At 32.8% G+C, this 16,124-nt stretch overlaps 2 protein-coding genes across 2 annotated transcripts; one reads left to right on the top strand and one right to left on the bottom strand.

Moving 5' to 3' along the window:
• The first annotated feature begins 8,138 nt into the window (after positions 1-8,138).
• Positions 8,139-10,548, top strand: LOC127101430 (BTB/POZ domain-containing protein At1g50280). The gene is made up of 3 exons (XM_051038858.1): positions 8,139-8,459; positions 8,548-9,714; positions 9,905-10,548. Exons 1-3 carry the CDS (start codon positions 8,397-8,399, stop codon positions 10,304-10,306), a joined length of 1,632 nt encoding a protein of 543 aa, XP_050894815.1. The 5' UTR covers positions 8,139-8,396; the 3' UTR covers positions 10,307-10,548.
• Positions 10,549-10,878: 330 nt separating this feature from the next.
• Positions 10,879-15,763, bottom strand: LOC127101431 (DNA repair protein XRCC2 homolog). Its single transcript, XM_051038859.1, has 10 exons — positions 15,352-15,763; positions 15,160-15,263; positions 14,591-14,661; positions 13,395-13,457; positions 13,041-13,184; positions 12,435-12,534; positions 12,241-12,277; positions 12,061-12,161; positions 11,770-11,836; positions 10,879-11,655 (listed from the first exon to the last, which is right to left on the bottom strand). Exons 1-9 carry the CDS (start codon positions 15,692-15,694, stop codon positions 11,813-11,815), a joined length of 987 nt encoding a protein of 328 aa, XP_050894816.1. The 5' UTR covers positions 15,695-15,763; the 3' UTR covers positions 10,879-11,655; positions 11,770-11,812.
• Between the last annotated feature and the right edge of the window lie 361 nt (positions 15,764-16,124).

The raw sequence follows: 16,124 nt of genomic DNA on the forward strand, positions 1-16,124 counted from the left end.
TGTCAGAAGTCGAAGATTGAGCATCAGAAGCCGTCTGGGCTAATGCAACCGTTGGCTATTCCAGAGTGGAAGTGGGATAGTATCAGTATGGATTTTGTTTCGGGTTTACCGAGGACGATTAAGAATTTTGAGGCTATTTGGGTGATTGTTGATAGATTGACGAAATCGGCTCATTTCATTCCGATCAGAATGGATTATACGTTAGAGAGATTAGCCGAGTTGTATATTGAGAAGATTGTAAGCTTGCATGGTATTCCGTCGAGTATTGTTTCGGACAGAGATCCTAGATTTACATCGAAGTTTTGGGAAGGTTTGCAGAAGGCTTTGGGAACTAAGCTGAGATTGAGTTCTGCATATCATCCGCAGACTGATGGTCAGACTGAGAGGACGATTCAGTCATTAGAGGATCTTTTGAGAGCTTGTGTTTTGGAAAAGGGAGGTGCTTGGGATTGTTATTTACCGTTGATTGAGTTTACCTACAACAATAGTTTTCATTCGAGTATTGGTATGGCACCGTTTGAAGCTTTGTATGGTAGGAGATGTCGGACACCTTTATGTTGGTATGAGTTCGGTGAGAGTGCTGTGGTTGGACCAGAGATTGTTCAACAAACTACGGAAAAGATTAAGATGATTCAGGAGAAGATGAGAACTGCTCAGAGTCGTCAGAAGAGTTATCATGATAAGAGGAGGAAGTCACTTGAGTTCCAAGAGGGAGATCATGTGTTTCTTCGTGTTACTCCGATAACTGGTGTTGGTCGAGCCTTGAAGTCGAAGAAGCTGACACCTCGATTTATTGGTCCTTATCAGATTTTGGAGAGGATAGGAGAGGTAGCCTATCGTATCGCTTTACCGCCGTCGCTTGCGAACTTGCATGATGTTTTTCATGTGTCTCAGTTGAGGAGATACATTCATGATCCGTCGCATGTAGTCCAAGTAGATGATGTACAGGTGAGAGATAACCTGACTGTTGAAACATCACCTATGAGGATCGAGGATCGAGAGTTGAAGCAGTTGCGGGGTAAAGAGATTGTCTTGGTGAAGGTAGCTTGGGGAGGACCAGCAGGTGGCAATGTGACTTGGGAACTTGAGAGTCAGATGAAGGAGTCTTATCCGGAGTTATTTGCTTGAGGTATGTTTTCGAGGACGAAAACTCTTTTAGTGGGGGAGAGTTGTAACACCCCGATAATAATATAATAATTATTTAAATTAAGTTAATAATATATTTATTAATTTAATTAGATAATTGGATTATTATTATTATTATTTTTGGAATAATAATTATTGGGATAATTATTTATTGGAATATATAAGTTGGAATAATAAAAAGTCCCAATTTTTGGAAAAAGGGTTTTCACGTGAAAAGGAACAGAGAAGCGGTTGAAAGAGGAAAAAGGGCAAAAAGGCAGAGCAAGAGAAGAGGAAAAAGCTTGAAGCTGCAGAATTTGCCGGAGTAACTCAGGTAAGGGGGGTTTATCATCGGTTAACGGGTATTATGTGATAATATGTCATGGGTAGTGATAGACCATTGATTTACCTCTGATTAGATTGTTGTATGCTGAAATTGTGAAAATAATTGATGAACGAAAATTGGATGATAATTGAAGGAAAATTCGTAGAGATTAGATGGAATAATGTTAGGAGTGTGAAATTGAACAGAGTATGAATTGTGTTGAAAATATGAACGATTACTGTGTAGAATTTGGACTGTGGAAGGTTGGATTGGGTAGATCTCGTAGCAGAGAAAGCCATTGCAGATCTGGAAATCTGGTTTCTGGTCATACGCGTATGGCACTAGGCAATACGCGTATGAGATGGCTGGTACGCGTATGGCACTAGGCAATACGCGTATGGATGAGGAAGATGAAGTTTTGAACGTGAAATTGTCTCTGTTGGTACGCGTATGGAGAAGTGATACGCGTAGCATACGCGTATGAGAGTGGGCAATACGCGTATGGACTTGGTCAGGTTTGGGCAATACGCGTATGGGCATAGGCAATACGCGTATGGGCAGAATTGAGATTTTTCTGTGCTGTTGTTGTGCAGTTTTTGGCTGTTTAGGCTGAGTGATGTGACTTAGCTGATGCATGATGTAGTAGGGATCATTTCCCATTGTTTTGAGTAGCATAGGTATTAGTAGAGTGTGTTAATACTATGATTGATTATATGGCATGATATGATATGCTTTTGTGATAAATGTGTTGATGATATGTGATGGTATGCATTATGCTGTGAATGTATCAGTTATGTATGCATTGTGAATAGACTGTTTTATGGCTTAGAGTGTGAGCATATGTCTATTCTTGAGTTGTTGTTGATGCTGCATTGCTAGATGATTAGCGTGCATGGCATAGCCTGTGGGGCTGTAGCTAATTCCCATTGTGAGGAATTGGTGAGTGAATCGTTGTGAATTGTTGTTGATGTTTGCATGCTAGATGATTAGCTTGCATAGTCTAGCCTTTGGGGCTGTAGCTAATTCCCATGGTGAGGAATTAGTGAGTGAGTCATTAGATCTCAATGAGTGGGACTAGTGAGCTTAGTAGCCGTATCCGGAGGGATCGGTGAGCTTGAACTGTATGTTCAAGAATAGTCGGTACCGCATGTGTGGAGTCTCATTGCATGAGTCATGTAGGGCGTATAATATGAATGGATGTATTCCAATATTATACGTGTGTCGTGTTGCTATTAAGTATGAATATGAGTTGTATTGATGTGGAGTATGATGATTGAGTTGATATGCCGTTACTGAATGTATTAATCTGACTTGGGTGATGAAATGTGTTATTTACTTAGCATTACATGTTGTTCTATAATGCTTATTATATTGATTGAGGAACTCACCCTTACAACTGTTTTTCAGGTAACGAGCAGTGAGTTGAGTAGGAGCTAGTGCTTGGAGTCTAGTGTAGTCTCCTAGTGGGTCATGCTCTGATAGATGTAACATCGGGAGGGGATGTTTGACTATGTTTTCTTTTAGTTGTTGATCAACTTTACATGTAATGTAATACATGATTTGAATGTCGATATTTTGTATCCGCTGCTAATTATGCAAAAGTATCTTATTTTGATTAAATACATGAGCATGACAGGATATTTTGACGAATGTTGTGTGACACCCTTCGGGGCATAATTACTCTGATTGATATGTTATTATTTTAAATTAAATATTTTGGGGTATTTAGAAGGGTGTTACAGGCATTGTGCGCACCCTTTTGTGAAAGGAAAGAAGTTGAGGTCTTATGAAAAAAATGAAGAAGCATCAGAGAAGGCTTCTTCAATGCTCGCAGAGCCTTAGACAATAGAGTCAAGTTATTGACCTTAAACAAACGCTTAATGGGAGGCAACCTTTCAAAGTTTGAATTTCAATTAAAAAATTTATTTAGTTTTTTCAATAATAAAGAAGAGTACTAGTCAGAACTAAAGAAGCTCTTCCCCTTATACTTTTCTTTGCTTGAAATTAATAAACATGTTTGGTTTTGTTTTTCTTTCAGCTTTTATTTGCTACCTTACCAATTCTATCATGAAAAGAAAAAGAAAAGTCACCAAAAAAAAAACAAAAGAATTAAAGAGATCAATAATTAAATTCCCTTGTAGATTAAAGGTTGATAAAGGAATGGGAAACTGACTACTTATACTCAATCTCCAAATACCTCATATATTAAGGTTTGAGCCAAATATTTTCCATTGTTTACTTTTCCTTCTTATGAGACTATCCATGAATTAGTCATTTTCTAGAATTCGTACTTTTCTAATTTTGAGTATATTGGTCTTATAAATACACATTGACTTGAGAGATTAAATCTCCCCACCCTCTTTGGAGTTATGTAGAAATATTTAGTTTCTTAGTTGATTGCAAAAGAATAAGTTTGGGGTTGCTCTTGGAAGTTAGCAACGAATAAGTTTAGGGTTGGGGTACTAGAAAAATTGATCAAAAAGAAAAATAAAAACAAGAAGTTAAAATAGATTATTTGAAAAAAGTTGTGAAAAATAGGACCAACAATATGCAATTCTTTAGTACCAAGTGAAGTATAAAATAGTGAGCATGAAGGAATTTGATAACATCGGGAAAACTAGGTACCTAACTCCAAAGGTGTAAGCATATTATCCTAAATTATCTTACCCTGACATAAGCCACGTTACAACCGGAAAAAGATCTCAAAAGTGTGTGTTTAAATATTAATTTGATTGATTTGACTAGAACATTTTCAAATTCATGGATAAATGTTTTTGTATGTTGATTGAGTGATTACCCTGTCAATTTGAGTGCATCATGGTGAGATGAGAGACAAGTTGATTGTTTGTATGTCAGAAGAGCTTTTCTGAGTTGGTCGGGTTGAAGCAGGGAACCAAAGTGTTGATAAAAAAATACTGGTATAAAGAATTGGTAAGGGTGAGCATTTTAATTCTGATGAAATGTTCATTGTGCAGAGACAGGTTACTTGAGGGCAAGAAACATTTCAAGTTTAGGGTTGTGATGACAGTCGTCATTACGTGATTTTTATGAAGAAATTTGGGTAAATTATGAAGAATAATGATCAAAAACCATGTTAAAGTGTGAGGAATTGAGCAAAAAGCCAATACAAGGACTATACAAAGACTTTGTGAAAAATGCGAATAAAAGGAGAAAAATGTATGTTTCGCCAATGGAATTCTCGTGCCCGTGATGCATCCCATCATGGTGCAATGAGGCTTGTGTCGCAGCATGATACTGGATGTCACGAATGTGATGGTTCTTATCCAGCTAACAATTTTTTCTATTAAAAGCATCTTTTGATCATTTTTTAAGGGGTTCTTAATCGAAGATATAAAATGATGACTATGGTCATTCAAGGAGCGACTTTTGAGCATATTGAAGTCATTGGAGAGCAATTCTTCCATAGATTTTGATGATGAATACTTCTCCACTCATGGTATTTGTTATCTTATCAATGAGTAACTAAGTTCTTCTAAATTAAGGCTTTTTAAGATGAACCTTCTTCTTACTTTGTTGGATCATATGTATGTTTGAGATTTGTTGAGTATTTTTAATGTTATTATCTTATTTAAATTGCTCTCGTGTTTAATGATTTTTGTCGCTTACAGGTGTGCGGATCGATCTAGATGGTTAGGGATTTCTTATTGTTAGTCTAATTATATGAACTTGGTACTTTATTCAACTTTGTAATGAACTAGGAATAGGAATTTAGAAGTTGTTGTTAATGAATTAACGTGCGTAGAACGCCTAATTTGACTTTGAATTGGCCTAAGAAAATAGGAAATTATTGTATAAATTAGTGAGTTATACACAAAGAAATTGGATGTAGTGGTAATGTTAATTCGCAGTGAGATGATAATATAATTGAAACTTAACATGTAACACAGTTCATCAATAGGTAAAAATAAGGGGATGCGATAAATAGTCCTAATCGTCTTTTGCATCTTGAATTTCATCTTTTCAATTCTCATTTTAGAATATTTTTTTCTGACAAAAACTCCCTTTTTAATTACTAAATTTTGCAATTGATTTTATTGTTAATTTGACAGCATCGATACACTTGCCGAGATGTCATCATGATGCAACCCACCATTTCATTTCTCGGCTTATGGCTATGGGATAGGGATTGAAGATAGAACATGAAGGAACTATGGGGTTAAATTTGGGAGACTATAATCAAATTATAACCACATGTAGATGCAGAAAATTGGCAGTCTAGATTGGTAATTTTACTACACATGAAGGGAACTATGAACCAAATGTTCAAACCTTATTTAGTGCATAAAGATGAAGCCTTAAGGAAATTGAAGTATCATTTGTTGAGGGCAATGCAACAGATGAATAAGTATGTCGATAAGAAGTGACAAATTTTCATTTAAGGGAAAAGTGAGTGTTTATAGAATTAAGACCTCATCGATAGAATTAATCAAAACTAGCTCCTAGATACTTTGGACCTTGCCCAATTGTGGAGAATATAGTGATTGTATTATACAAGGTAAAATTGCTTGCAACTACTAGTGTTCACGATTTTTTTTACATTTCCCAATTAAAGAGATTCACTATGTGGAAGGTTTATGATATGGAAAATTGGAGATAGAAGATTGATGGTGAAGTGGCAACAAATCCCATCTGATTTTGTTAGAAATAATATCACTAGGGACAAAATATAGGGGAACGAAATTCTGATATTTTTGGCAGAAAAATAGATAGAAAATATTTTTTCTGTTTTAAAATAACTATTTTTTTAGTAAATTAAATTTATTTCATAATAAATATCATTTTCATTTTTTAATAATTTTGTTTTTTAATTATTACTTTATACATTATTTCTCATATATTTTTTAATAAATACACAATATTTTATAACAATATTATTATGTTTTTTAATACGTTATTCTTACACCCAAATGTTACACCCAATACATATGACATATACTGTATATTGTATTTATACGGTGAACAGTATTTTTTATTTTTTAATAAAAAAATAAAAAAATTTATAAAAAAATATTTTTATTTTTAAAATTATTTTTATAACACAAATATAAATTTTTTTATTAATCAAATTTATTATCAAATTAACCATCAAAATATAAATTATTAACCATATATTTTACTTATAATTCATTAACCAAGTTTATAATTTCATTAACCAATAAAATACATAATATTAACTAAATTCTGACGTTAAAATATATATAAACTTTGGTTAAAAAAATTAATTATTATATTTTATATTTTAATATCAGAATTTTGTTAATAACATATATTTTATTGGTTAATTAAATAATAAATTTGGTTAATAAATTATTAATAAAATATATGGTTAATTATTTATATTTTTGTGATTAATATAATAATGAAATTGGTTAATAAAAAAATATATATTTATGTTATATAAATAATTATAAAAATAAAAATATTAATCACTATATAAATACGATGAGCGGTATTTAATGTAAGCATTGAATATAATTTTTAATGTAGGAATAACAATGTTCATTTTAATATGGATACAAAAATATTAAACGATCCTCATTTTAAAGTAAATAAAATCTTTATATTTATGCTAGCTTCATAGCTTAGCACATTTTTCATTAATATAAATAATTTATTCATCTCTATTATCCTCATTCTTTTATTTCACATATTTATTATTCACTCTTTTATCATTTATATATATTATTGTTCTGGTTGTTTCTCATCATCATTCATTTCTTTAAAATAAAATCGAGAAAAATCTTAAGTCAAAGATTCATGTCACATCAGTGTCATATTATGAATAATGATGTCATATTAAGACAAAAATATTTAAAAATATGATAATATATATAAAATATTACATTTTTATTAAATTAAAACACACAATAATATTATCATAAAAAGTTATATTTTTACTAAATTAATTCTATAAATTATATAAAAATCATGTAAAAAGTAATAATTAAATGACATAATTAAAAAAAATATCTATCATTTATGCATTAAAAGTGAGAATGAAAATCATTTTGAAATAAATTGTATTTTTTAAAACGAACATCATTACTTTAACACGGAGGAAGTAAAAATTAAAAATTTTAAAATCACATAAATATTTAAAAATAATAATAAAATCCTATATTTAAAATAAATAGATTAGGATAATACAACACATTCGTATTGAAATCGTGACATCTTACTTATTAGTTGTTAAAAGAGACCAAAAAAGTTGAACTAAAATCAATATTTATGAAAATAGATGAAAAAAAAATGCCTTTACTCCTATATAGCAAGAGTAATATATAAATTATGAAAAGCCAACCACATGTTAAAGAATTGCTGTAGAATCTACCTTCACGTGTACCTAAATTTGAATCACTCATTGAAAACAAGACTACATTAATGTGACAGAGATCTAAAATATTAACAAATATGTTTTGGGTTTCCACTTCCTTTCTCACAGACACTACTGTTTCCTACATAAAACCACACAAAAGGTTCTGCTATTCGACCCACCAACAAATACATGTACAATGACAAAACACACAACATTATTATCATATACTAGTTCATAATTTATAATATATCTTCAGATAGAACAGCAACAACTTGTTGGTTAAAAAGACAATACGACAACTTACCCAAATAGATTATGTAGGCCTTTACCTCCTGTGACTCCACGTTTACAATAATCTCAAAACCTGTCTTATATTGGACACATTCATGGGATCTGTCATAAAATTGCCAAAAATTTTAACATAATTAACACTGTAGACTCACGGCACAAAAACATATTCAATGACATAACATATTGTCATTATTAGATTTGAGAATATAAAAATATGAGAAACCATTCAACTTCAAATCATGAGTACTAGTACGTTCCATATAAAAAAAACACTCTTCATCTAAAAGCACTTGGAAAACAAAATATGCACAAGTAGCTATGACAAAGCCTTGTGATTTGCAAATCAAAGTTAATGGCCAGCAGATATTTCTTTTGAAAGAGGTATGTATTATTAGTCTTCTTCGATGATTCTTCCTTAAATAGTTGAGTCAGAATAAATGATTTTTTAGTTTGTTCATTTATTTTGCAGAAGATTATATCAAAATATTGTGGAAAGGTGAAGAAAATCTTGAATCATCAAAAGAGAAGATGTCATGTGAAGGAGATGGGAATTAGGATCAGTGACTTCCCTGGAGGCTCAGAAGGGTTTGAGCTAGTTTCAAGGTTTTGTTACAACAATGGAAAAATACCAATTGATGTAGCTAATGTGTCTCTTCTTCATTGTTGTGCTATTTATCTTGGAATGACTGAGGAAGTTTTCAACAACAATCTTTTGCAACAGACGCAAACTTTTCTTGAGGGAATTCATTACTGGAAATGGAATGACATGGTTTTAAGTCTAATGAGTTGCAGAATGTTTTATGAGTATGCAGATTGTTATGGTCTTTTGGAGAAGATCATTAGTGCAGTGTTAACAAAGATTGTCCAAAATTCAGATGCAAACCTCAATATTTCCTTCACCTCGTTATCGTCGTCGTCACCGTCGTCGTCGTCACCACCGTCTTCGCCGGAAAGCAATTACGCCAAGAGATTCTCTTCTTCAACACAAACTACATCAGAAAAAACCAGCAAAGCATGGTGGTTTGAAGATTTGGAAACATTACCACCAAAGATAATTGAGAAACTTTTTCAGTGCATCGAATCATATAAAGATGATAACAACAGTTTAATCTTTACAAGATTTCTGTTGCAATATCTGAAAACAGCTACTCAAACCAGAAACGCCGATTACAGAAGCAACAGCGAGTATGCTGCTCTTGCAGAAACAGCGGCTTATGGAGTCATATTTGTAGGTAAGAAAAACTTCTCTTGCAGAGGTCTTTTTTGGGTATTAAGGATTGTTTCAAGATTCGGGTTGAGCAAAATTTGCAGAACCGAGCTAGAGAAATTGATTGGTGGAATGCTCGAACAAGCAACGCTGGATGATCTTTTGGTCTCAGGGCAAGATATGGGGATCTATTATGATGTTAACTTGGTGATAAGATTGGTTAAACAATTTGTTGATACCAATGGCTATGATGGAATGTCTTTGCAGAAAATGAAAAGGGTTGGTAGATTAATCGACAAGTATCTGAGAGAGATATCACCTGATCAGAATCTCAAGATCTCGAAATTTCTTGGAGTTGCAGAATGTTTGCCTGACTCTGCAAGGGATTGCTTTGATGGGATCTACAGAGCCATTGATATCTATCTTGAGGTGAGAATGCCATTTTCCTTTTTACATTGCTTTTCATATGCATCATGTTCCTAAAGAATCATAAGAAATCGAAAAATTGCAGATGCATAAATAACTATTGACAGCATTTCCCATTTACAGCAGCATATTTAACTACTACAATAGCATTTTACAAAAGATTCTCATGTTTGGAACAAACAATGTTTTGCAGTCTCATCCAAATGTCCCATTTGAGGAAAGATCAAGATTGTGCAAATGTCTTAACTACAGTAAACTCAGCTTTGGAGCTAGTAAAGATCTTGCAAAGAACCCCAGAATACCTCCAATGGTTGCAATGCAGGCACTTATTTCTCAACAAACAAAAATTCCAACAAGCAACTTTGTAACTGAGAGTCCGAGAAAAAGCCGTTCGCAAATAGTTCTGTATAATGAAGGTAATATTGACAGCTTCTCTCAAGAGAAAAAACACATGAAAGTAAACCTGGAGATATTGAAATGTAAGGCAGTAGAAGTAGAGAAATTAGAAGAAATGAATGGTCAGATTTCAAATATGTTTAGCCGTAATGTCTTGCTCACTCCCGCTCGTGCTAGAGCCTCGCCGAGATATTGTTGAATATCTTCCTCTTGTTGTGTATGTCTATCACTATCCATTATACACTGGTTTTTTATTGTGTTGTAAAAAGCTGTCATTTCATTTTTATTTTATATTTTTGCTTAGAATTTCTACGTGATAGAAGGAATAGTATAGAAAATATTCCATCATTATAGCTCTTGAACTTCTTGCTTACATGGAAAATATTGTACTTGATAAAACACAAGAAATATGATATCTAGAGATAGTAATGTTTTGATTGACATTGTATTCATGTACCTTTTCTTCGGGTCAGGTATTACGAATAAGAAATTAAAGAGAGCAACAGCAGATGTTTATTTTTTGTGAATAAAAATAAAAAGCAGTTGATACTTAAAACACACATGCATGTAGAGCCGGGATAAGTCATAATTGTGTTTCTTCTGCTCATTTAAGGAAAAACAGCTATCGTTGCATCCTAAATTTGATGGTTAGGCTTTAATTGGAATGGTAGAGGGAAAAGAAAATAATGAATACTTATAGGAAAGGTAGTGAAAGGAGAAATGGATAAATTATTATTTCTCTTGTTTGGTAGTATCATAAAATAAAAAAGATACAAAAAGTTGATTTTTCTTTGTTTGTTTCACTGAACATAAGTGAATGAAAATCAAAATCAAAATACAGTATAGCCCACGAAATTAGTCCCTTTCCTTCCAAAAGACATACAAGAGTAATAGGCTCACTAAAAGTTTAACCCCCCACAAACCCTATATTTTGCTAACGTTCTACCAAACATAGGACCAACTTTGTCCTTCCAATGTTTTCCTTTCATTCCTCAAAAGACATATAAAACAACGCCTAGCTAAAACAATAGGCACGTAACAAATTAGAAACGATGCAATGATAGATCACCTAAAAAGGGAAGAGTTTTATTATAGGAGTGAACAAAATAATAGATAATTGATAGAAGACATTTCCTAATCAAAATTATGTCCTCCTTTTGATAAGTGCCACATCTAAGATGGATTCTTGTGATCTAGGAGTACAGATCCTTTCACCGGTTCCGTAGGTTTCTTTATGCGGCTAGACCTTGCCTGGGAATTACACTTTGAATGCTCCCTTCCTTGGCATGAGATAATGCTTAGCAGAATGTCCTCAGCCAGTGCTACTACCCCGCTGTATAGGATAAAAAATATGGCCAATCTTTCTCGAATATCGATGTGAAATATAACTTGTAGCACTCCTTTTCTCTTGTAGCAGTAGCACACAAGAGTAACTTAACCTCATGAAACTAGATCTTCTTGATAGTATCATGGATCCTATTTTCTGTCATAATATTGAGTCCAACCAAGAAGTCATATACTCCATTTGTCTAAGAGCTTTTACGGAATCTGTACCACATCAATTAGCAACACAAAAAAAATGAAAACAAATGAGAGGGCTGCTGTTATGAGTAGTAACAATGAGAATGTGTTTACAAATTTCAGAAGAAAAGATTTTGTTACCTGCAATTAAAAGCAGTTGCGGATCACGTACTGCAAACATGCTTCATGAATCTACAAAAACTCCAGTCTACAAGTTCAACAAAAAGACAAAACTAAGTTCAATTAAAAGTCTAGAATTGATAACCTTAAGGTCCAGTCGTTTTAAGAAAATTTTGGTTTTTTATATTTTATTTTTACTTTTAATTACAAAAATGTTTTCTATCTGTTTTAAGTTTTCAAAAGATTTGTGCAAGAAACAACGAAAGATGTTGTCTAAAAACCAAGATTTCCACATTAGTATAATGTCCTTACATCTTTCACTACAATCTTGTCTGAAATACTCAATCTTGGCAATAACCATTCCAACAAATAGAATGAGGAGTTCTGACAGTTGCTTGTAACAGAATGATCGTCTGAAAAGGGAATATGTTGGAATCATGCTGATAGCTAAAAGCAATTGACAATTGTAATTAGTAGCAATGGAGTGCAAACCTGAAGAACGTATGAGTATTCTGTGTGTAACAAAGGACTGTGACGGGTGAAAGGACCAACATCAAATTAGAAATTTTTATACAGGAAAAGAAGTGTGCATATTAGAGAAGTACAAAACAGAACAGCATTTGAAACGGGCTTTTGCCCACCTTTTCCTACCCGATCAAAAAAAGGAGCTATAGGAAGTTCTTTACCTGCCAGGCAGAAGGCATGTACTCACGATACTCAACATGTTGACTGTTTCTTGTTACATTTCTCGAACTTCTCTCTTCCCAATTATTTTTCATGAAACTCCTGTGATAGGGTATCATCATACACAAAATCAGGAAGTGTGTTAATATTGAGACTTTAACAGAAAATAATGTCTTAATAAAAGAGTTTTCAAATGACGAAACAAAAATACTAATCATTGCAAATGCAAAAGACCTAACCAATCACTATTAAACCATAAAGGCTAATCAGGATTCACTAAATTGTCTATACTAGAGAGAGAGAAAGAGAAAATAGGGGCACGGAATCACAGTGGTGTTACTGTGTTAGAGATAGAAAGATATAGAGGAAAGGAGACACTAAAAAGGGAAGAAGCATGCATTACTCTAAGCCCATGACTGCTGGGTCAGCCTCCTAAAATACAGCCACTGGGTCAACCGGTCAACTAAAATGAATCTTGCACCAAATAAAGATATTATCGCTTTCTTCATACAATATCACAGGTAGCATTCAAAAGCTTCACAAGTTTCTTCATCATCTGGATATTGAAAGAAACAAGTTTGAGTTTCCGGAACCATTATAGAACTCACCCTTTTACCTCAACTGAAGCTGTGGATTGTTTATTCCAAAAAATCACTGACTTTGTAGCTATAACAAGCATTGGATGCACCTGAAGAAGCTTTTTAATATCCTGAACTACAGCTTCTGACACACTTTGAAGAAAAAGCTTTTTCCTGCATCACATAACAGCTGAAAGTTAAAATCGACATATATTTGGACCAATGTTACATATTTCTAATCTAAGTTTTCATTCTTCCATAAAATGCAAGAGACAAGTCAATCAATTGAGAATTCTGAAGAGAAATTGTTTCTTTTAGAATTCTAAAACATAGTGAAAAGACACGTGCCATCTTCTGGAAAATATCAACATGGGTATCAGTTACCTGCTGTTTTCTTTTAGAGGCAATAACATAGATGCACGATCCATCCAATGAAAAGCTCCGATGCTAAAAAAAACAGTTTGATCAGTCAAACTTACTTATTGGTTATTACATCAGATCATATTTTAAGCAACAGTGTTCAAATAATCAGTTGGATAAAATCATATTGTAGGCTAGTGAGAATAGAAAAGTATAATCTATTCTACTTTCTGATGGGGTTCTTTTGAATCACTGTGGTTCTAGCATGAATCTGGGTGTTTGGTTTTGCTAACAATGATTCATAGAGTTTTCATATCATTATGATGTCATTTGATTTTTGAGGCTAATAATCACACCTAGTGAGAAACGGATTTCATTTTTTTGTTGCTTTTATTCATCAATAGAAAATCAAGAGGACAAAGATGAAGTTACATTACACAGAAATAAAAACTAACACAGATAAAATAATAGCAAGTAAAATGGAAAGAGCTAGAAGGATGAGGATCAAGAAAGACATTTGGAAAATCTTGTTGACTAATAAATCATCACATAGTCTAAACACACACCCCATATTCATATATATTCATCAAAGATTGATTTTATCTTTGCTTTACAATATTGTTCCTTGAGTATCATATTTCAAGTTGACAGCGAACAATAAGAAACAATATCTTTAATAAATTAATAATAATAATAATAATAATAATAGAAAAGGGATAAACATTTCATAAAGAATATTAATCAACAAATTCTCATTTAAGAAACAGTATCTTCAATAATAGAAAATTGAAATGAATATTGATCAACAAATTCTCATTAAGACAATTGTTTATGTTTAGCATTTCATTTAAATAGTTTTCTGGAAGCTACAGTACAAAATAACTGCATCATTCACCATAAGTATACACAATATCCTCAGCTCTCCAAAACTAATTGTTAGTAACATTGTATATGGGTGGAATTCGCAATAAGAATTTATTGTTCGCAGTAAGGTGACATAACTAATAACATCGTAATGACAGCTCTTCAACCTTTTCTTATATTTTGGTTGATAATCACATCTAAACTTTTGCAAATTAGAAACATAACCAGATTCATTACACAGTATCATATCAAACTCTTATTTTGATAATTCTCAACTACTCAAGATTTCTAAACCTTCCACCCTAGCAAGCTGTAAATAAAATGTCACTTTCAATAAACAGGAAGAAAAAACCAACCTGTCAATCATGAGCAAGTGAACACTAGCCCCGTGAACTTCTTTCTCCTTATCCAAGCGCCAATTTAATGTCTATTAAAGAACAAAAGGAACAAGATACATAAATAGAAGTTTAAAATTGTTAGATTAGCTGGTTTGTATTATGCTCCTTCTAGGGAAAATATTAACTTCATCAAAAAAATCTATAGTTAGACACTTGGATTTTCCGTGTTTGGATAAACAACTTAATTAAACACATAAGTACAAAATTGATTCTATAACTCAAGATAAAATGAAGTCAAATCATTTTCATACTATAACCTTTTTCTGTTTTCATAATCTATCTTAAGAGTGCGTATACAAATAAGCCTAAACAGGTTATAAACATGTCATAAATTATTTCCATAAGTTCTTTCAAACATTGAGCGATAAAATTAATTCAAATAAGTCAATCCAAAGTTTCAAACAATCCAAAAGTGTCTAATAGCAAGAAATTTGATTTTCAAAGTTGAGTATTAGAGAATCTAATTTCGCAAATATAAAAAGTGCCGAGTTAATAGATTGGATGCAGAAGCAACCTCCTCCTCTTACCTTGAGAGTCTGAAGAAATTGAAAACTGTCGGAACAACGAACATACAAAAACCGAGTCATGCACAAATCAAATAACGATTTATCATAATCTCCACTAGCTTCCCCTATTGCATCAAAGAAAAAGCAAGATAAATAACCATAATAAAACACAGTAATAAACCCGAGCTATGAAAAGCAATAGAAAGTTGTTACCGTAAGGTTCCATAATGCGATGAAGAAGCAATTGAGCGAAACGATTGATATCAAATCGAGAATCAAGGTCAATAAAGAGTACCAAATGATCAAATCCACCATAGTGTATCCCATTCCAGTGTTTTGGAAGAATGCAAGTGATTGCAGTTTGAATGAGAATTTGAGTTTTGGCGGAAGGAGAGGGACCGACGAGTTCGAGGACGTTACCGACGCGGAGAGGCACTCTGTGAAGCGGCGGAGGAAGAATGAAAGGTCGGACCCTCCATACCCGTTTCAGCATCTGAGCGCCAGTTTCGTCTCCCTTTATCCAGCTTTCGATTTCTTCTCTCTCTTTCTTCTTCATTTTTCGCTTCCGATCAACACTAACCCTGGTTTCCCCCGCAATTTCAATTGACCTAGTTGTAGTATATATACTTTTTAATTTGAATTTGAACTCGGTAACTTTTCTAGGAAGCTTCTTCAACATGTAATATTTTATTTATTTATTTTCATGTCAAATTAAAAAATAATAATAATATAACGACTAATATTAATATGATTTAACAAAGTGTTTGAAGTTTTTAACTAGTTCAAAAGATGAGCGAAAAAATAGTTTAAAAGTTGCATCAAACACTCAAACAACTAGATTAATTGAATAAATATTGTCAAAGTTTCTCCAATTACACATCCTTAAAAAATAAAGAAAATCATGTAATTATGATGTCAAACTTCAATAAGATGATACTCCTAAGAAGTTAATTTTGAATCAACTCCGGAAAAAAAAATCCTTTATA

Source organism: Lathyrus oleraceus, chromosome 7, assembly GCF_024323335.1.
Source record: "Lathyrus oleraceus cultivar Zhongwan6 chromosome 7, CAAS_Psat_ZW6_1.0, whole genome shotgun sequence".
Taxonomy (NCBI): domain Eukaryota; kingdom Viridiplantae; phylum Streptophyta; class Magnoliopsida; order Fabales; family Fabaceae; genus Lathyrus; species Lathyrus oleraceus.